At 36.3% G+C, this 22395-nt stretch overlaps 1 protein-coding gene across 2 annotated transcripts in view; it reads left to right on the forward strand.

Annotated features, from left to right (window-relative positions):
• CSMD2 (CUB and Sushi multiple domains 2) overlaps positions 1–22395 on the forward strand; it is a 1007626-nt gene that overhangs the window by 625025 nt on the left and 360206 nt on the right. Inside the window, exons 11-12 of one of the 2 annotated variants that reach the window (XM_072610105.1) lie at positions 7810–7913; positions 15677–15789. The exons of the other annotated variant lie outside the window; for it this stretch is intronic. Coding sequence (XP_072466206.1) covers positions 7810–7913; positions 15677–15789 — 217 coding nt within the window. The remainder of the gene's footprint in view (positions 1–7809; positions 7914–15676; positions 15790–22395) is intronic. 2 annotated transcript variants of the gene reach the window in all.

A 22395-nucleotide genomic window follows, 5' to 3' on the forward strand; every position in this document is an offset into this window, starting at 1 on the left:
TTAAATAAATACCTGTTTGCCAGGTTCTGTATTTGCAACATGACTCATTGATATGATTGTTAATAAGTTGGAAAGCTACAGACTAGATGGTAACCTAGTTAGGAGAATTCAGAACTGATTGACTGACTGGACCCACAGTATGCTGATTGATGTAGCAATGTCATCCTGGAGGGATATAGTTACTTAAATACCATTGACCTTTGCTTATAACCGTGTGTGTGTGTGTGTGTGTGTGTGTGTGTGTGTGTGTGTTTATATGTTTAACATTTTCTCAGTGTAAAGATATTACATGCTTACCAAATTTGTACATGACACAAAGCTAAAAATGATAACTAATAGAATGGATGACATAATAGGAATGAAAAAAGATTTTGGCATACTGAAATAATGAAACAACTCTAGGAAAATACCATTTAATATGGGTAAATATAATGTTGAATTTGAGATAAAGATAGATCATGGTTCATATGAACCAAGTCTTTAGACTTGGGAATGTCAGTGCCTGAAATATCAATTTGAGACAGTCATGTGATGTGGTAGTAAAAAAATAACATATTCTCAGACTATATTAATAGAAATAGTCTTATGATATCCATAATAAGGAGAATTGTAATTCTGTTGTACTCATTTATTTTTTAGATCAATTCTAGAGTATTGTGCTTTATGCTTGTGCCATATTTTTGGAGGAGAGTTTATCATGCCTAGAAGAGGACCACTAAGATGAAGGAACTTATAACCATAGGAAAAAAGCTTTGTGAAAGTAATTGTGGATGTTTACTTTGTGTAAGATAAAAATGAGGAAGGATATGATCAGTGTCTTCAAATATTTGCATAGAAGTCATGTAGAAGAAGGATTACATTTATTCTACGTTTGTCCTACCCTAGAGGGTTTCCATGACTGAAGAATCATGGAGAAGTCTAGCTTGTATCCTTATAATTGTATGGAAACTGTTCTCTTAAAGGTCACCTATACCTCCTACTCACTAAGATTCCTTATAAGATCTAATTCTATGATCCTAAATTCATTGGCCTTTTAAAAAAATTATCATCTTTCTTTACATATCTGTAGTCTTTGGTACTATTGGCCACTTCTCCTTATTGAATACTCTCTTGTCTCTTTGTTTCAGAGACATTATATTACCGGTTTGGATTAATTTTTCAAATATAAAATCAATTCTCTTATGTTTAATCCAATTCTTAACTTTTTAATGTTGGTGCTCTCTGAGGTTCTGTTTTTTATTCCTTGTTCTAACTCTTGGCAATTCAGTTACTCCAATAACGTCAGCCATACAGATAATACATAAATCTTTATCTCCAGCACTGTTTTAAGACTCAAATGTCTCACCATGCATAGTGTACTTCTACTTGGATGTACTTCTAGCTTTTCAAAATGAACATGTCCAAAGCGAAACTTACTATTTTTTCCCCTAAATCTACTGTTCTTTTTAACTTTACTTTTTCTGTCCATGATACCACCATTAATCCAATTCTTTCCATTTAAGAACTTATATTTATCCTTAATTTTTCTTTTCCCCTCACCTCTCAATGAGGTAGATTACCATGCTTTTTCAGTCTAATTCAAGAATATTTTTCAAATTCTTCTTTTTCTTTTCTACTTCTGAGACAGCTGCCATCTACCCTAGTTCACATTCATTATCACCTCCTGGGTGACTGTAATAGACTCAACTGATCTTAATGCCTTCAGTATATTTCCTTTTCAATCTGCCTTTTATACCACTGATTAAATAGTCAGTCTTCCTTATATCATTCCCTTATGCAATGAATTTTGGGGCTTCATTCCTCCCTTTTCTCTTCTTACTTCCACTTTCCCTCTTCCCTTTTCCTTCTCTTCCCCTTCCTCCTCTTTCTTTTTTTCCCTCCTTTTCCTCCCTCCTTCCTTCCTTTTCTTCTTTTTTTAAAAGACTGGTTCTCCTTATCTTGGCCAGGCATGATGTGTACATGTGGTCATAATCTCACTACTGATTGGCATGAGAGCTTTTACCTGCCCTGTTTCTGCCCTGGTCCAGTTCATTCGTCTTTAGACCACCTAAAGGGTTCACCATGTCCATGTTCAATTTAGTGTGGGGGTCTGATTGGCATAGCTCATTGACCCTCAGAACTCCTGAACTTAGGAGATCTGACAGCATCTGCTTTTCAGGTAGTTGAGATTACACTTATATGCCACCATTCCTGGTGACTTAATTTTTCAAACGAATTGAAACTAAAACACCTTTTTTTGTTTGTTTCCAATCAGACCCGAGTTTTTGTTTCTTATTTCTGCCTCTTTTTTTTTGGCCCTATAGGGCAGAATTAGGCACAATGGGTAGAAGTTACAAAGAATTAAATTTTACCTTGAATTAAAAGGAAAATCTTTGTCATTATCATAATCAGTACGCTTTGTATGGCATTTTAAGCTTTGTAAAGTGCTTCACATATATGTCATTTTATCGTTAAAAAAACTGTGAGAGATAGGTACTATCATTTTCCAGATAAGGAAAATGAGTCTGGCAGAGGTTAAGTGAATTGCCCAAGGAGACATAACAAGTTTCTGAGGCCAGATTTGAACTCAAGTTTTCTTGACTCTAGGTCCAATGCTCTACCCATGGTGTCATTTCTTAATAATTAGAACTATTATGACCTAAATTTGAGAAGTCATATCACTGAACAATTGAAGGAAAGGGAAGGAAATAGTTTTACAACTATCGCTAGAGGGATAGTTCTTAACTAAGTAAAGATACAGGTGGTCATAGAAAGCAAAATGAGTAACACCAAAAGGCTTTTGTACAAGCAAAAGAAATGGAAGTAATTTGAAGAAAGCCGTTAAGTGGGATGTGGGATATGAAAATCTTTGTAGTAAATTTCTCTGGTAAAATCTGATATTTACAATATAGAGAGAATTGAATAAATTAATGAAAAAAATTAAACATTTACCATGTCACACAAGCCCTATACTAAATACTAGAGATCTAAATGGAAAAGTAAGATAGATCTTCTTCTCAAGGAGCTCACATTCTAATTGGAAGAGACAACAAATGAAAAAGTAAAAAGGTCAGTTCAGGGCAAATGGAAAGGCCTAAAGGTGGAGTGGATGGCAAGGGCCCAGAGTTCCTTGGTTAATATAAGTAGTTAAGATGACAGTGCAGGAAACTGGGAAATAGAAGCTGGGCAGAGAGTGATGTCTAGAGGATCCTAGAAGGCAGCGACAGAAATGGTAAAGCCTGGTTGTCCTCTATCCATCTCATCAGAAGGAAGTTGTTGAATCCCATTTCATTCAAGTCCTATTAGCAGCTGAAGCAAAGGAGGAAGGTAAGGGGGTAGAATACTCCTGTTGTTGGTGGTTCTTCCTGCCATTTAGCCTCTTTTAGATGGATTTCAGTATTAAATAGGACTGGGGTAGGAGCTAAGGAAGAAGGCGAAACACTATAGAATAGAAAAGATTAAGAATCATTTCCAGTGGATAAATGTTAAAGCAGGAGAGGGGTACCTGTGCCCTTGAGGTCTCATGTGGCCCTCTAGGTCCTCAGGAGCAGCCCTTTGACTGAATCCAGACTTCACAGAACAAATCCCCTTAACCAAAGAATTTGTTGCGTAAAATGTGGACTCAGTCAAAAGGCTGCACCTGAGAACCTAGAAGGTCACATGTGGCCTCAAGGCCACAGGTTCTCCACCTCTGGAAAAATATGAACAGGTTTTTCAAAGAAGAAATGCAAACTGTCAACAATTACATGAAAAAATGGATCAAATAATGAATAATAAGAGAAACACAAATTTAATAAACTCTCAAATTGTAGTTTATACCCATCAGATTGTCAGAGATAGAAGAAGGAAATATCATTTGTTTGAGAGGTTTGTGGGAAAACAGGCATATTCATTCTACATTGTTGGAGCTACAGATTAGTCAGATTGTTCTGGAAAACAATTTGGAACTATACCTGAAAAGCCACTAAAGTGAAAATGCCTTTTGACTCAATGATATGGGAAATCAGAAAGAGAGTAAAAAGATTCATATGTACAAAAATATTTATGGCTGTACTTTTTGTTGTAGCAGAGAATTGGAAAAAATGTGTATGCTCATTAATTAACTGGGGAAATGGCTGAACAAATTGTGCTGCATGAATGTAATGGAACATTATTGCACCATAAGATGTGATGAATATTATGAATTTAGAGAAACCTAGGAAGACTTGTATGAATTGATACAAATTGAAGTGAGTAGATCCAGAAGAACAGTATACATGATGACCACAATAATGTGAGAGAAAACAATTTTGATGAATTTCAGAACCCTGTTAAATGCAGTGACTCATGATAAAGCATGCTGCCCAACTTGGCAAAAATGTGATGGAGTAGTGGTACAAAATGAGATATATTTTAAAAAAATGCTAAAGTTTGTATTTTTTTGACTTGAGTATATTTATTTATTAAAAAGAAGGGATCCCAAGGGAGTGTGTATGGAGGGGGGTTGTGAGTAAATGGATAATAATACAAATGTGACAAGAGTATCTACAAAATATTTTTAAATATACAGAGAAAAGTTTGAAAGGGGACAAAAACATAGCAGTTTTACTGATAACTTAATATCTTGAATTTAATATGTATTCAAACTATGTTAGCAGAAGTTCATCATTTCTATCCTCTTTTTTGCTCATTTTTGTATATTGAAATGTTTATGTTATATTGATGATTAAATTCCTAACAAAAAAATGTTAAAAATTTATTATCCAAAAAAAGGGGCTGCCATAATATTGAGCTCCCCTTCACTTGAGGTCATTGAGCAAAGACTGTATATCTACATATCAGATGTGTTGTAAAGGGGATTTTTGTTCAGATATGATTTGAATTCCTGAAGTCCCTTTTAAATGTATGACTCTGGTTATTTCATTAATTCAAAAAAATAGCTTTTTTTTAAACCAAAATTTTGGTTTCGTTTGGCATATGATTGAAAAAACTCTATTACAAGGTATATAGAGCCATGCCCTGCAACCTATAGGCTTCAAAAGTTATCTGAGATACCGAGAGGTTATTTACCCAGTTACACTGCCAAGATGTGTCAGAGGTGAGATATGAACCTAGGTCTTCCTGTCTCCAAGATTAGCTCTCTTTTTGCTACATTATTCTGCAGGTTCTAGTTTATCATCATGTGCCATTATTTTTACTGTTCATAATAGCTGATGTTTATGTAGTAAACATTAAGGTTTGTGATATACCTTAACTACATTTCCTCATTTGAACCTTATAATAGCCTTACGGGACAGTTAATTAATGACACATAAAAGAAAACGCAGGATATAACCAAAAGCAAAGCAGAAGAAAAGGTTTCTTAAATGAATATTACATGAGGTACCGTGTTGTGCTGCACGAAGGTGATAGTATATGTTGTACCTAATGCAATTAGCTCTTTAATTAGGGTCAGACTCTTTCAAAAGCAGTTTACATGAATGATTGGTTCACTTAATGATGTGTACCACTGTAGAGAACTGTGTTCTTTGTGTTAATTATATTATTTTATCATTACATTCCCACATTAATAATAGTGTTTTAATCATGGAGCCACTGCTATGTATGTAAGAGCTTTTAAAAAAGTGTGCTTTGATTAACTACCATTTTCCATCTTGCATAAACAAAGAGGTGTTATAGAGAATTTAGGTTTTAAGAATGAAAGCTTCACTGTTTAGTTATATAGGTCTTTCTCTTAAAAAAAAAAGAAATATTGCATCCTTTCTGCAGGCTATACTACCTATCCAAGAATCCCTTTTGTTAATAAATTGGCATATACTTCATGACTTAAAAGTTGCCTTGAGAGTTGGTGGGTTCCCCTTCAGTTGGAAGTCATTCTGAGACTAGAATGATCATTGTTTGCAATATTTTAGTGGAAGTTACTGGGTATATTCACATAATTATTGGACTAGACCTTTAGATTCCGTGCATTTTCTTTGTTCATTAACAAACTGTGAAGGAGATCATAACCTGAATTCATTTACTTCTGGTGTTCTGGGATTGTGGTGGGGAGGGTACTTCAACCCACATCTTACCTGTGATAGGGATAAACTGGAAGAGGAAGAAAAGACTGTTTACATTAAGGGAGCTTATAACCTATTTGAATTTCCTATCCCTAGAAGAATTTAAGCAGAGGCAGCATGGAAATTTGGAATTTTGTAAGGAGGATTCATGTTTCAATTAGAGATTTCATTTAAATGTTCTAAGGTCCATTCCAACTCTGATATTCTGTTATGCTGTCACTTACATGAGGCATAGAACACATAAAGAAAAGTAAAAATTAGTTCAAACTGCAGGGTCTTGGAAGACTTCCTGTCGGAGGCACACAACCTTATAAAAGTCTGGAAAGGGTGAGGGAGCCTTATAAATGATGCCATTTTGAGATCCTTCAGACAGATGGAGAAAGGATTAATTTGCCTGAAGTTGTTATCCTCTGTGTATCAAGTGTACAAGGTGAGGAAAATGGAAGGTGAAACTAGTTAGGTAACGGAATTGAAAACAAAATCATTAGCTAAAAAAGTAATTGGTGGGAACTATTTATTTGGATACCAGTCCCTCATTTAACATGTATAGCTGGCATATCAAGTAAATCAGAACTCTGTACTAAGCAAAATACAGAAATAGACAGTACGTACCTAAAAATAAACTACAATTTCAAGAACTTGAGAGTTACCAGCACATCCTGGCTATCTACCTCCAATCAAAGAGAATAGTGCCAACTTGAAAAACATGCCATCATGACACCTGTAGGAATCTTTCCTATGAGACTTGGGAAGTTGACCTTCTTTATGTTGCGTTGGCTTCATATGGCTACTCAATGGATCATGGTTATATAGATTTTAATGCTGGAGAGAAAATGAAGAAGATGTTAGGGAAAGCAGAGTCGAGTCAAGATTGGGAAGGAGTATCTGAAAAAAAGGTCCTTTAGGTCAGAGAAAGACAGTGTTAATGTTAAAGTCATGAAGTGTCACATAAAATGTTTGATGACTAGTTGTTTCCCATCTCTGCTGAAGAATAACCCAAACACATTGAACAAGAGGAAATCTTTGCTAGCCATAAATAAGATCTTCTTCATTGCCTATACCAGGTTAAAGGATACATTATGCTATTTTCCTTCCTTGACAATCCAGAAGAAGACGATGATTGTGAATGGTTGAGGATGGATGAAATGACCTTTGCTGGCTACTTTTGGTTAGAGGATTGCAGATTCCACACTTTAAATGAACATTGTTACCAGACTCACAGACATTTCAATTTACTGATCTGTGGGACCAAACCAATATATTCCCTTAATGATCCTCATTTACTAGGAAGATCTTTCAAAATAGTAAGAGGCTTTGGAAAGATCATTGTCTGTTGAGCAAGGATCCAGATGGTGGAGAACAGCATGGTTTACTGAGAATAGTCAGCTGGTCTTGCAATCAGGAAGACCTGGGTTACATCCTGCTTGTGATACATCTTGGCCATATGACTCTGGTCAAGTCACTTAACTTGTAGAGAAGGTGTTAATCTTAGTGGTAGAAGAAGTCTTCTCAACCAAGAAGTTTCCTCTACCTGTGAAATCGTAGTTCCTGTCCCAGACCTATATGACAACCCTGAAAACAGTAGTCTCTGAATGAGAAATCTAGAGAATGACTTCATTAATGTTTGTAAGTATCAGGGATAGCTACTTATCAGTATAAAGAGGAAAATTTTAGCATTTTGTTTGTTGTAAGGTTTTGCTTATTTAGAAAATGTTTTAAAAATGATAACCAGAGAAATCTCACTGCTACAGCTCATATTCTGATACTAATGAATGTGTTTGTCCCACAGGTGATCAAGCTCACTTTTGAGGAATTTGACCTGGAAAGAGGCTATGACACGCTGACTGTGGGGGATGGTGGGCAGGATGGGGACCAGAAAACAGTTCTCTATGTGTAAGCAAAACTTATTTTCCCACCACGGTTGTAGAAGGAGAAAAACTAGTTGGGGGAAGATGTGTTGAGCAGTATTATGGGAGAAATGTGTTTAGGCAGAATAAACCTGATGTCCCTTATTGAGTGGGGGAGTTTTTCAGTTGATTAGTATTATACTTTTTGCTCTAGAAAAAAAAGAATGCCTTGATCTTCAAGGCAGTTTTTGAGCATCCTAGTTTTAGGAACATTTTGTCTGCCTCTGCCCATACTGAACAAAGGTTAAATATCTGAGTTTAAATGAAAGTGAATAGCCTCTTGGTTAGTGGTAAGAGGAAAGATTTATTGGATTTCTTTGAATTTGATTTGACTTTTTATTCCATTTCCCCCTTCCTTTTGGATGGGCAGATTTCCGCTCTCTGATGTCATTAAAAGTATTGTCCAATTTGGATGTGGAGATCTTTGTTCATTTATCCTGAAGTTTAGTAATCTCTGGCTAATTAAATGTTTCTATTCTCATTTTGAAGGGATGGTACTTCTTCCCTTTTTCCAATTCAGATCTAAACCTAGAGTGAGGTTTCTGCTTAATCTATATACTTGGACTTCATTTCTTTCCTCATAAGAAATATGTAGCTTCACTCTAAGGAAAGTCAGTGTCAGGGTGCTGAGACTTTGTTCTCTTGTCCAGCCTAAGACCTGGAGGAAACACTGTTTGCAGGATTCTGGGTTTAAATGTTAGCTAACAATGACCACTCATAGCTAATACAGACAGTAATCACTAGAATCTATTATAATTTCTTTCTTAGGAGCCCCTGGCTTCTCTTCCTATCTTCCACTCTCTGTTTTCTTAGAAATCAACTTCTTTACCCCTCTGATCCCAAGCACCTTGCAGAGGTGGAAGTTTGGAACCATGCCCATGTGACATATAGATAAATCTGTAGCATTCCAGGTTTAGATGACTTGCCTGAGATGGCATCCAATTAGGGAATAACTCAGCTTATTGCTTCTGTACCACTCACTACAGTTGTGCTCAAAGGTTACTAAATATTAGGAGATGTGTGTTATCTCTTAGGGACTTCTAAGCAGAACTAGAATGGGGTTGAGACTGACTTCCTGACTGGAGGTGCTCTTCTAGAATTCCTCACATAGATTTTCTTATTAATTCTTGTCTCTTCTGTTCATTACAGATTCTGAGATCTGCCATTGAATCTCTGATTTGGTTATTTACATTCTAGGGGTTTTGGTGCCAATGAACTGATGTTCTGGAGGTCTGACATTTCTGCCCTTTATGAATGAAATTTATGTCACTAAAATCTTATCCATTTTAAGATATATGTCTTGTAAAAGAAAGGTTTTGCTCTGAGTTATCCTTACCTTCTCCCTGTTGAACCTCATGAACCCCAGGCTTCCTAAAGTACTTCTTTCTTCCTTAAGTTAAATGATGAGTTCCCTGTTTCTTGCTTTTTTTCAGCCAAGATACAGCAGCTAGTGTCCCTTACTGAATCTTGGCCTTTCTCCTTTTTTTTTTTTGTTGCATCACAAGCAGGTCTGTAGATTGCCTAAATTCCATTCTCTCTTCTGCATCTTCCCACCTATACAGGCCTGTAAAAGCAAGCACCCCAACAGACACAGGAGGGCCTGCTATACAGGTTCTTAGATCTGCTTTTCTAAAAGGAAAGCAACTTTTGAGGGGTCAGCAATCACTTTAATTGAGCACATATATCATTCACTTAGTTCAGGGGAAAAAGTCAGCACCCTGAACTTAAGAGAAAATACAAACAGAGAATTAAAGATCAACAGACAGGGCTTCCAACTGTCTGACCATAAGCAGTACATACATCACAGATCAACAGACCACTACATACATACATAGTTACCAGAGAAAGAAACCCCAACATCTGAGGCAGGGGGGAAAGGAAAGGCTTCTTAGGGGCTGCCCAGAGCCTCCTCTGGCACATGAATCTTCTTCCAAAAATAAATCCCAAAGTAAAACCTCACTGCAGAGTATTTATGCACTTTTCAGAGCCAGAGAACATCATAATCCTTGAGAACCAGTACCTCATTAGAAAATTATCAGAAGGTACTTGAGGCCTATTAATGGGTGGGGAAGATCTAATTAACATTACAAGGCCTTATCCACAACTTTGAAGTAGCTTTCTATACTCAGCTCCATTGATTTCCCTCCCACCCCCATTGCCATTATCACAACACAGGAAATACTAACATCTATGTGACACAGACAGATTAGTTATTCCAAGATAATCAAAGGCCAGATTAACAAATGCCTTTATCTTTGACTGAAGCAGTTACTATGTGTGTATTTTGCCAAGCCTAGAGGCCTGTATTGGGCTACCCGAGTCTTTCTTACCTGTCCAGGTCTTCGGCTGGCCACGCCGGATGCACGTATGAGAGAAAGGACGTTCCAGAGTCAAACAGGGGTTGAGCTTTATTACAGGGTTTCGGTTACAAGTGCAGGGGCTCTTCTTTCTTAGGACGAAGAGGGGGAGATTTCCTAAGAAGGCTAAGCTTAAGGGAATGGAAGTAGAAGTACAAGCGGGGAGAGAGGGGGAGGGGAGAGAGGAAAGAAAAGAAGCGGAGCCCTACTTTTCTCTTTGGCTCCACACGTGCTAAGAGCTTTCTGGCTTCCTCAATCCTACTTAATCTTCAGCCACACAGTTTGCATCTCAATACCGTGCTGTTAGGTAACTAGGTGTGCTCCAATCCGGGACGACCTCGAGGGCAGGGAGACTCCACCCATCAGGTATCTCCGGGGGAGAGGCGGAAATACCCGAGCTAGCCGAGCTAGCTCGGTCTGACCTTCTCGAACCCCCGCTGTTCATGGAGGGCCTCGTAAGACTCTAAGATTTAGAAGTCCCACTTTTACCTGCCCGAGACTGTCCACACGGAATTGAGCTTCCAGTCCCAACAGTATTTGGCTCCATTCCTGCACTCTGTCTCTCAAATTCTATGCCATCCTCCTTATAAAAATTGATCTTGAGGGCAGGGATTATCTAATTTTTCATGTTTAAATTCCTAGGCCCTTGCATAGTATCATAGTATTTCCTTGATGTTTGTTGAATTGAATTTATCATGCAAGAGGAGTTAATTCCCAGATTCAGAATTATAAATGAATCTTACAGGCCATCTAGTCTAACTTGCACATGACCAAAAATCTTTGCAACATCCTCCTCGCCACCTTCAGCTCAAAATATTTACTCAGTGTCTGCTTGAATTCTCTCAGTAAGGGATATTACTACCCAAACCAAGCCATTACAGTTTTGAATGGATCTAATAAATAAGGAAGTTCTTCCTTTCATTAAGTCTAAATCTGTGTCTTTGCAGTTTCCACCTATTACTTATATTATTGTCCTCTCTGGTGAAGCAGATCAAATTGAATCTCTGTGTGCCTCTTGTCTGTAACCTCCTCTTAAACCTAAAGCTCTCCTGACAGCTATCATGCCCCCCCCATAAACATTTTCTTCTCAAGGCTAACATCCCTTCTTCCTTCTTGGACTTGCCTTAGCTTGTCTATGACATTCCTAAAATGTGATCCTAGAACTGAACATAGCACTCCAGATGTCTGTTCAAGCCAGAATATAGTAAAACTTATTATTTCCTTTGTTCTGGAGATATGTCACTCTTTAATGCTATGAAGGATAGCATTAGCTTTTATTAGCTGCCATGTCACACTCTGACTCATGAGCATTCATTTCAATAAAAACCCCAAGTTCATTTCTAGGAATTGCAGGTAATCACACCTCCTTTCGCTTTTATTTGTGAAATTGGTTTTTTGAACCAAGATGTAGGACTTGACACTTATTCCTATTTAATTCATCTTATTTGATTTGACCTTTTTTCTAGCTTGTCAAGCAAGATCTTTATGTATTCCTGTTGCAGATTAGTTTTAGTTATCCCTTCCAGCACTGTGTCATTTGAAAATATGCGAAGTCTACCATTTATGCTTTCATCCAAATCATATCTTAAAAATATTGAATATCATATAGTCAAGGATGTATCTGTGGGACATTCCACCAGATTCCACCATGATATTATTCTATCAATGAATATATTTTGGATTTCCACCTAGCAATACTATCCTTTGGCTTATAATCTATCATCTTATCTACAATTTTCCTATGAAAGGCTTTGTCAAATGCTTTACTAAAATCTAACTATACCCTTTCCCTGAACTTTAGCAGTCTAGTTATTAAAAAAAAAAAATGAGACTAATCTGGTGTGATCTGTACTTGATGTTGACTTTGAATGATCCATGTTTCCCTTTTTAAGTACTCACAACTTGTCTCTTTAATAATGGGTTCTAGAATTTTGTCAGAAATCCACATCAGTCTCAAGAATCTTTTGTTTGAAGACTCCACTTGCTTTCTTTAAAGAGACAAAAACAAAACCTCACCCCTCTTTTCTCTAGTTGTGCCATACTTTGCCCATCCTCTTAGATGTCAAAAGTTCTTTTGGTACTCTCGGATGTAGTAAAAGTTAGAGCTTTGTGATCTTTTGAAGTCAGACAGATGCTATCTCTTTTCTTGTTTTTTCATTCCACACTCATCACTTTTGATCTGTCCTTTTCATTCCAAAGATCATTTTCCTTGACAAAGAAAACAGAAGCAAAGTAAGAGTTGAGTCACTTCAGCTTGTCATTGTTGTTCATCACAATAAGTCCATTAATGATAAGCAGTCCTATCTTTTATTTGATCCTTTTTTGGTGCATAATATAGATTAAGAATAAAATAAAACTTTTGTTGTCTGTTATTGCTTTGTTTTAATATTTATCTTTCTTGGTATTATTCTTATAGACTGCTACTTTATTGTATTCATCTGTGGCTAACTTGTTTGCTACTGTCTGCTTTAAAACATCTATTCTTTCTCTATTTACAGTAGAGTCTTTAGGCAGCTCCTTTTTTTGTATTAGAATCATTTCTACTCATGTCTTCAGAAATTCATTCTGCAGAGTTTTTCATCCCTCTTTGAATTCTCTGCAATATTTCTGCTTGTCTCTTCAGAATTTCATTTTTGAGGTTTTCTCTTTCTTCTTAGACTATTTTCCCCTGCAAAATATCAGTATGCTTTCTTTGAAGCTTTTGAAATCTGTTCTCTTAAAATGTGCACCAAGGCTCTGCCTGACTTGTTCCATTAGATTACACCTGTCGTTTCTTCTTTTCTATCACAGACTTTATGATAAAGGAGTCATTATCCAGAAGTTCTATAGGAACAATGTTTTAAGTAAACAATTAGCCAAACAGTGTTTTGGTGGGGTTTTGTGACTTTCTAGCAGAGTTCAATTTATTATGATGCATTTGTGAAATATTATTGGTTAGCACAAATTGACATTAGGGCAGATCTATATTCCTTTGGGGGATCAAATGAAGACCACGTCAAATAAATAAATTTTATGAGTAGGAACTTCTGAAAAATACTTAATTTAGAATTAAAGTTGTCTGAAGTCTTTGAAAGCCCCTGTTATCCAAAGTATTGTTATTAGATAGATACTTAAAGCATTCACTTATGCATATTGCTTTATAAAGCCCAAGATATCTTTTTAGGATACTAGGCTATTTGCTCTGGGCTAAAGAAAAGTCTTTATATAATGCGCAGTTTGAGTTTATTTCAACTCAGTTTGACAATTCCCTACTGGGCTCATCTTAGATCACAATTATACCATATAATTAAGAAAAAAATGATTTTTTTCCTTGACACTACCAATGCTTCAAACTATTTTCTCTTTTCTTGCTTTGGAGGCATCACAATAGTACAAAAAGAACAGCAGCCCTGGATGCCCATCCTGGCTGAGGCATACTTATTAAATGTGTGATTTTGGGCAAGTCACTTAATCTGCTGAGTCTCAGTTTCCTCATCTGTAAAATGAGGTGATTGGATTAGATGACCTAGTTCTCTCTGTATGATTCATTTATTCTTTTCCTCTCAAAATTCTACAAAATCATCTACACTCACTGCTTTTAACTTTGTTACCTTCCACTTGTTGCTTAACGTCATGAAATCTGTCATTAGTTCTCACCACTCTACTACAACTGCTTTCTTCAAGGTCCATTGTATCCTTATTATTAAATTCAGCGAACCTTTTACTATCCTCATCATTCTTGACCCTATTTGTGACATTTTCAATAGTCCCCAACCACTGCTTTGCTAGTTCTTCATCCTTCTTCTGTCCTTGCCCTTTAAGAAAAAAATTGAGTAGTCTCTAAGATACTCGGTTGGGTATTTTCTCTCTCATGTCTGTACCCTTTCTTCTTTAATGACTCAATTCATTTTCATGGCTTCAATTATTACTTGGATACAATGACTTCAAAAATCATTATGTGTAGTAATATCCCCAGAAATATAATCCTGTATTTACCAACATCCCTACCAGGATGTTCCCACTGGTACCTTAAAACTCAACAGATCCAAAACTGAAGTCTTTGTCTTTCCCCTCAAACTTGCTTAGTAATCTTCATAATACAATGCCCTTATATGAGCATTTCAAAATCATTCTGTAGTTTCCTAGAACTATCAAATAAAATACACATTCTTGATTCCAGCAATCAAGAGCTGTCATAGACTATCTCAGCTCAATTTTCCAGTCTTACCTCATACTGTTCTTCTCCCCTATATCTCTCTCTGTATATTTTATACATCAAATTGTTTTTGACTAGAGGAGATTTTCTTTTCCTATTTGTTGAAATCTCTCTCTTTTATCAAGGCCAAACTTAGATGTTACCTCCTCTATGTTGCCTTTATTTCTTCATAGATGAAAGTGATCTCTACTCCCTCAATTTTCTCAAAGCCTTTTTTCTCGGACCACTGCTTTGTATTTCCACCATACCTAGCACGTACTAAACACCTAATAAATACTAGCTGATAACTAATTGACTATCTCACTGTTTTGTTATAGCTATTTGTATACATTGGGGCCTATTCATTTATACAATAATTGAGAGAAGTGTATGTCCTGTGTTCAGTGCCTTATAGGGAGTAGGCACTTAATAAATGTTATTGAATTAAACAATTAAAATTTAATCAATCGAATTATATGGTTCCTTATGAATAGCACCCTTTCCCCCACAGCCCTTCTGGAGGCATCCATTGCTTTCGGAAAATGATCTGATATTGCTGGGCATGTCAGACCTCTCTTTCTCTGCCCTTGGAAAATTAGAATTTTCATTCTTACCTTTCACTTATATTTCACTGGATAAAAGAAAAATTTTTCTCAGATTTCAGAAATCAGAAATACGGATGGGTATCTGTGTTATATCTCTATGTGTACTTGCGCATACCTCTGTATATAACTTGGTAGTACTGTTACAACAGGCTGGTTCTAACTGGGAAAGTTGCTGTGACTCTTTCCCATTGTGTTGTACCCTTCTGAGAACAAACCAAAACATTATACATGGTTATAGACACACAGCTTAAATGAATTTGACTGTTTATATCCCTGTCAAAAAGCTAGTGCAGACACAGACTGAGTATTCAGATCGCATTTGCATAAATTCTCTCCAAATCATCAGGGAATGATTGATTCTCCTGACCTGGGAAATATTTTGTAAAGTCTAGCACCTCTTCTCCCTGGGTTCTGCCCCATCCCTTCCACATTCTACTTTGAGTTCCATCACAGTCATGAACATTGAGTTTTTTGGAAGGCAGAAGCACAGTGATTGTTCTTTGGTAGGGAAGCACTAAAGTGCAGCCTCTGAAAAGGAGTTAGTTTTCATGAAATTGTGATCAGATAAAACTGTGGGGAGATCACACCTCTCAATTTCTCTCTTTTCTGACAGTTTAACAGGCAACACCGTCCCAGACCTGATTGTTAGCACCAACCATCAAATGTGGCTTCTCTTCCAAACAGACAGCAGTAGCAGCTCACTGGGATTCAAAGCTTCCTATGAAGGTAATGCATTTAGGAATTTCCTTTCCCTATGGATGAAATGATTGGTGGGGACTGAGGGGGAGCTCTAAAAGAGAAGTAAATTTCAGGGTAATGTCAAAGCATTGGAACTTGAGTCTAGAGAACTGGGTATGCATCCTATCCTTATGAGTTAATGAAATACTCTAAGCATTAGTTTCCAAATCTTATTAATAAACCCAGTCATCCTTTTCTTTCACCATCCTTCTTGAATCCTCTATGTCATTTGACACTATTGACCATCCTCTTCTTTTGATGAACTCTCTTTTTTTTTTTTTTTTGGCTTTAATAAAACACTCTCATATTTCTTCTCCTTCCTTTCTGACTTCTTCTTTGTCTCCTTTCCTGACTTCTCATCCTCTTTATGGTTATTAAATATGAATATTCCCTAAGTTTTCATCCATGACTCTCTTCTTTTCTTTCCTTATACTCCCTCATGTGTTGATCCCATGACTAGTTATCACTTCTATACAGATTAATAATTAGTTAATCAAAAAATAATTATTAAGCACCTACTATGGGGCAGGGACCCTCTTTTCCCACTTTTTGTTGTAGCACACAGTGCCTGGAACATAGTAGGCACTTAACAAATACTTATGGATATATATTATGTAGCAGACACTATGCTATGTGGTAGGGATACAAAAACAAAGGATAAAATAATTTCTAATATCAAGGAGCTTATATTCTATTGAGGGACATAATATGTACATATATGTATGCATATGTAAATCTATTCATGGACGTATATTTATGTGTGTGTGAATTATACGTGCACACATATGCAGGATAAGTACAAAATAAATACAAGGTATTTGTATTACAATTATGGTTTGTATTAATTTGTATTATAATAACAATAATACTAGTTAATGAGGAAAGGGGGATACAAGTAATTAATGGAATGACGAAAGGCTTTGTTTCAAATTTGGTGCTTGAGCTGTATCTGAAGAAAGAAAAGAATTTGTTGAGGTATAGGTAAAGAAGGAGTGAATTCTATGTCCAAGGAATGACCATTGTAAAGGCTATTAATCAAAAAGCATTTATTAAGTACCTACTTTGTGCCAGCCACTGTACTGGATACTCCTACCTCTACTTTCAAGGAGCTTACATTTGGGATGGGGGTGGGAGAAGGAGACAATAAGTACATCTCTAAGTATATAAGGTGAACAAATACAAATATATACAAAATAGTTAAATATATCTCAGTTTGGTGGGGAGGGCACTAACAGTTGGGGACATTAGGAAAGGCTTCATGCAAAATATGGTGCAAGGAGATATAGGACATAGAATATTATATATGAAGGAAAGAGAGAAGATTAGGTTAGGTAGATTACACAGTATAGGAAGGGGAATAATATATAGTGAGAATGGAAAGATGGATTGGAGCCAGATTGTGAAAGGGTTTTAAAAACCCAACAGAAGAGTTTATGTTTGATCCTAGAGGCAATAAGGAACCACAGTAGTGTGTCTATTAGGGTAATGATATGGTCATCTCGGCTTAAGAAAAAATCACTTTGGTAGCTGTGTGAAGGATGGATTGGAGAAGAAAGATTTCTTGAGGAAATTAGACCAATTAGGAGGCTACTGCAATAAATTAAGGTGTGAGGTGATACAAGCCTGAACTAAAATAGTGTCTGAGATAGTAAATAAAGAGAAAGACTCAAGTGTGAGAGATGCTATGATGTAAAAACAGCAAATTTGACAACTGATTGGTTATGTGACATGGAGGAGATTAAGAGGTTGAGAAATACTAGTCACAGTATCTTTGTCTCCACTTCAGTCTTTTCCTTAGAAGTCCAATCCCATATTTCCAAGTGCTTGCTAATAGCTGCGTCTGGATATCCACCAACATCCTCAAATTCAACAAGCTCAAAATATAAGCTGTCATCTTTCCCACAAATCTTGACCCTCTCCATAAACTTCTCTATATACTGTTGCTCCACTACTCTCTCAGTCACCCAGGTTCATATACTCAGAATCATTTCACTTTCCATCATTCCCCACATTCAGTTAGATTCAGATTCTTTTGATAGGACCTGAACAATTTCTTTCCCATTGTCTCTTTTCTACTTCATCTAGTAGTATCTTAGTTTAGGTCCTCATCACTTCTCAGCTTCTATAATGTCCTGCTAAATGGTCTGTTGCCTCCTCTCTGTACTTCTGTAGAGCATCTTTACATGGTTCATTGAATGATCTTCCTAAAACTACTGAAATTTCTCTATTCAAATTCTCTATTCAAAAATTTTCAGGTACTTCCCACTGTCCAAGAAATAAAGTGTAAAATTCTAATTCTGGCTTTTAAAACTTTACACCATATGGTTCCATTGTCTTTGCAGTCTTGTATCATATTACTTCCCCCTACATATTGTTTTCTGTCCCCTGTTTTCTTCCTGCCTTCTCCTATCTCTGTGCCTTTACTCATTCTCAGTTGTATGCTTATAATTTTTCTCTTCACCATCTCCATTTGTTGAATTCCCTTTGTTTCTTCAGGTCCCAATTCAGAATCCACTTCTTGAGGGAGAATTTCTATAGGTTCCAAAATGACCCACTCAGACAGGTGATGGATGATACTACTGTTAGTCTCTATTATGTGACAAGAAGTAGGCAAGATCATCCAAAAGTGATGTGACCTGATGGAAGATGGTAGAGCATATCATATACTTATGTTTAAGACAAAGATGAAAAAGAAAACAGGAGTCAGGCAAGTGGGTAGAATAAGGGAAAGAGATATAGAAAGGAAGAGAAAAAGAAAATGAATTTTGCATACATGTATATGTATACAAACTACCCAGGGAGGCTGAGACCTAGGGTTTCTGGTTTGTCTTTGTTTTTTTCTTTGGAGAAGAAATTGATCACAGAATGACTGTGTTGCCACTTAGGTCCTCTTGTCAGTGTTAAATACTAGCAGACAGTTGATCTTGGATTACCTTTCTTGGGCTCCACTTTTTCTATTTTTTATTCCAGGGCTTATCAACATCTTCCACTTGGGATACTGCTACCTCTCTTTCTAATTTCTCTTACCTAGCTTTCCCTGCAGAAGGAAAAGTAGGTTTCTACTTCCTTTCCCATTTGTCTCTAAAATAATACATAAACACAGTTGTTTTCAGTTTGTTAAAGGTTTTTCCAGGAGAATATAAACACCTTGAGGTAGAGACTATTTTTGTTTTTGTTTTTATGCTTCTAGTACCCAACAGTGCCTAACACTTAATAAGTACTAAACTACAGGAAAACAAACAGGAATTTAAAGTCATAAATATGAGAGGAAAGTTGCAAAATTATAAGAAAATTTGATTCATTGATTATGAATCTACCATGTGCTAGGCATTTGGAATACAAAGAGAGAAACAGAACAGTACTTGAGTTCACAAAGCTTACATTTTATCAGGGAAAATACCATATATACATATAAGTGTATATAAAATAAATATACATCAATTCTGGGGAAAGCCTTAGTGTAGGAAGTTAAGAAAGGCCTCAGCTTGAGCTGAGCTTTGAAAGAAGTAGGAATTTTAAGAGGTGGATATAAGTAGAGAGAGCATTCTAGTCATGGAGAACAACCAGTGCAAAGACCCAGAGATGAGAGGTGGTATAATCTGTGTGTGAGGAACAGTAATGGCTATTTAGCTGGATTATGTGAAGGGCAAGAAAGTGGTGGTTTCCTTGAAATATAAATAGGGTTTTCAGGCCTTCTTTACCACGCTTACTAACATTAGGGAGCACATGTAGGTTTCTTCAGTAAGAAAGGTATTTCCATGCCAATATTCTCTCAAATATTCTTTCCTTGGGCTTCATGAGTTTGTACTGCAGTGATCTTATAATATCCTTCTTAAGCCTGCTAGAGTTTTCAGGACCTCTCACATCTTGATGGTCTGATCTGTTTTTCTCTTTCTTCTGTTTCAGTTTTTCTGAATTATATTCACTATCCTTTGGAAATTTGGATCCTTCCCTCATTATCTTAAGCAAGTATGTAGACATAGTGTAACTAGTAGTCATGAAACTCCATATTTGTGGGTTCCTTTTATGTTACATCTATCTGTTAGCTAGTCTCTAGGACCATACAACCTCTTCTTCAAAGCCTATGTTTCCTTTAGGGCTTCTCATTAAATATCATATTTCTAGTCTGAGGGAAACTTGCTGACCTTTGATTCATTTGCAAAACAAAGATACTTTGACATAGGCTGAACTCAGTGACTGATCACATTTTTCCAGAATGGGTAGTGGAAATAATCTTGTGCTTGGAATCAGGAGACCTGTGTTTTCAGTGTTTCCTTTTGCAATAACTCGGTAATCATGGGCATATCACTTGATCTCTTACTTTTTTCATCTGTAAAACGGGAGTAATAATACTTTGCATTACTTACCTCACAGGGTAAGATCACTTAATCTCTTACTTTCTTCTCATTTATAAAAAGGGAATTATGATACTTTGCTTTACTTACCCCACAGAGTTGTTGGTAGGTATTTGCATTACCTACGCCACAGAGTTGTTGAGAGGTACTTTGTAAATCTCAAAGTCCTATAAAAGTGATAGTTAATGTAATGGTAATTTTTATGACTTATTACTCAGTTTTATCCTATTGAGTACTCTTATGTAATTCTATCTCTAGCTTTAAAGTGCCAACCATACTTGACACATACAGTGACAATTACAGATAGTATATTCAATGTGAAGGATGGGTTTTTTTTCCTGACACTGACCTAGTTGATTTGCAGATTCAAAAGCAAAACATGAAGGAGGGTGGGCCTCTGTTCCAAGCACCAAAGGACTCCATTTGACCCACCTAGGTCAGAAAGCATGTAAAGAACAGGGCAGATCCAGGCAGGGCCAAGGTGCAGAAAACCTTTTAAGAAAGAAAAATTGCCTGTTTCTTAAACCTTATTTTTGTCACTCTAGCAAAAGCACATTTTTTAGGCTTATCAGACCTACAGTTGAAATGAATCTGGGAGGGATAACTGTAATATTGGATGACAGAATTGGGATCCAAAGTGATATATGCAGGATGGAAATAAGGTTCCAAATTAACAAGACGAATTAGTTCCGCTTCAACTCTATAAATATTGTTGTGAGGAACGTAAATTCAGAGTTCTGTATTCACGTCAGGTTATATTAAAGAAGACCTAGGCATTTGAATTAACTAACTCATTTATTCCACTCATGCTGAACCAATAGTATAGAATGACTCTTACAGAGGCGATGTATTCTTAGCTTAATAGGAGGATAATGTTCAAAACATAGGAAGATAAAAGAATGCTGAAGGTACTCAAAACCATGTAATATAAAGATTGAAGGAATGGCAAATATTTAGTGTGGAGAAGAGAATACTAAAGAAAGAAGACATGCTTACTCTCTTTAAGTAGATGAACATTTGTCATCAATCCATCCTCAATATTAATTTTACAAGTTCAGTTAATATTTATCAAATACCTGTTATATATGTAATATATACTTTATATATACATGTGCATATACAGATATACACATGCATGTACATATATACACATACACATATTATATGTATGATACATATATATAATATACATACACAGAAAAAGAGAGAGAGAAAAAAAGAGAGAGGGAGACAGAGAGAGAGAGAGAGGGAGAGAGAAAGAGAGAGAGAGAGAGAGAGAGAGAGAGAGAGAAGAGAGAGAGAAGAGAGAACCCTGTACTAAGTTCTGGGAAAAGATAAATAAGGTCCCAGCCCTTAAAAAAGTATGAAACTATGGAAGAACAGCAACAACTAGTATTTATGTAGCACTCTGACTTTCACAAAACACTTTAATCTCATTTTATCCCTATAGTAACCCTATGAAACAGGTGCTCTTATTATCACTGGTTTATATTTGGGGATATTGAGGCACATATAATTTAAGTGACTTGCTTAGGGTTGCACAGCTAGTAAGTTTCTGAGGCAGAATTTGAACTCAGGTCCTCCTGACCCCCAAGTCTAGTATTCTATCCACTGTGCCACCTAGTTACCTCACATGCACAGATAAATATGATACAAGTTAGAATATACTAAGTGTGAAACCATAGTTTATTTCTATGAGAACAAATGAATAAAAACACAATATAACAAAACTGTATGAGTGCTACTTTTCTACTATTGGGTAAGTTCTCTCATTACAGAAATTTTAGTTAAAAGCTCACTGTCTGAATACATTTGCTTTGAGAGCATAGTTGTTCAGTTCTCCCTTTTCTTTTAAATCTGTTCTGAACTGAGACTATAATTAATAGGAAATCCAAACTCAGACTTTGTACGACTCAGAGAATGCATTGGTGACAGCCATAAACATGCAAATTTCATTCAATTTGACAACATTTAATAAGACTTTACTGTATATGAGGCACTTTTTTAGGTACTGTAAGACAACAACAGAAAATAGCTTTGTGCCTTAAAGAGCTTAACTTCTGTTGAGTTATATATCATGTACATAACATAGTAACTACAAAGTAATTTGAAAGGAAGAGATGACAGTCAGATGAGGGGATCAGGGAAAGTTTGTGTAAGAGGTGGCCCCTGAGTTACACTTTGAAGGAAGACAAGGATACTGAAAGGCAAAGATGAAGGCATACATTCAAGCCTTGAA

This window comes from Notamacropus eugenii, chromosome 5 (assembly GCF_028372415.1).
Source record: "Notamacropus eugenii isolate mMacEug1 chromosome 5, mMacEug1.pri_v2, whole genome shotgun sequence".
Taxonomy (NCBI): domain Eukaryota; kingdom Metazoa; phylum Chordata; class Mammalia; order Diprotodontia; family Macropodidae; genus Notamacropus; species Notamacropus eugenii.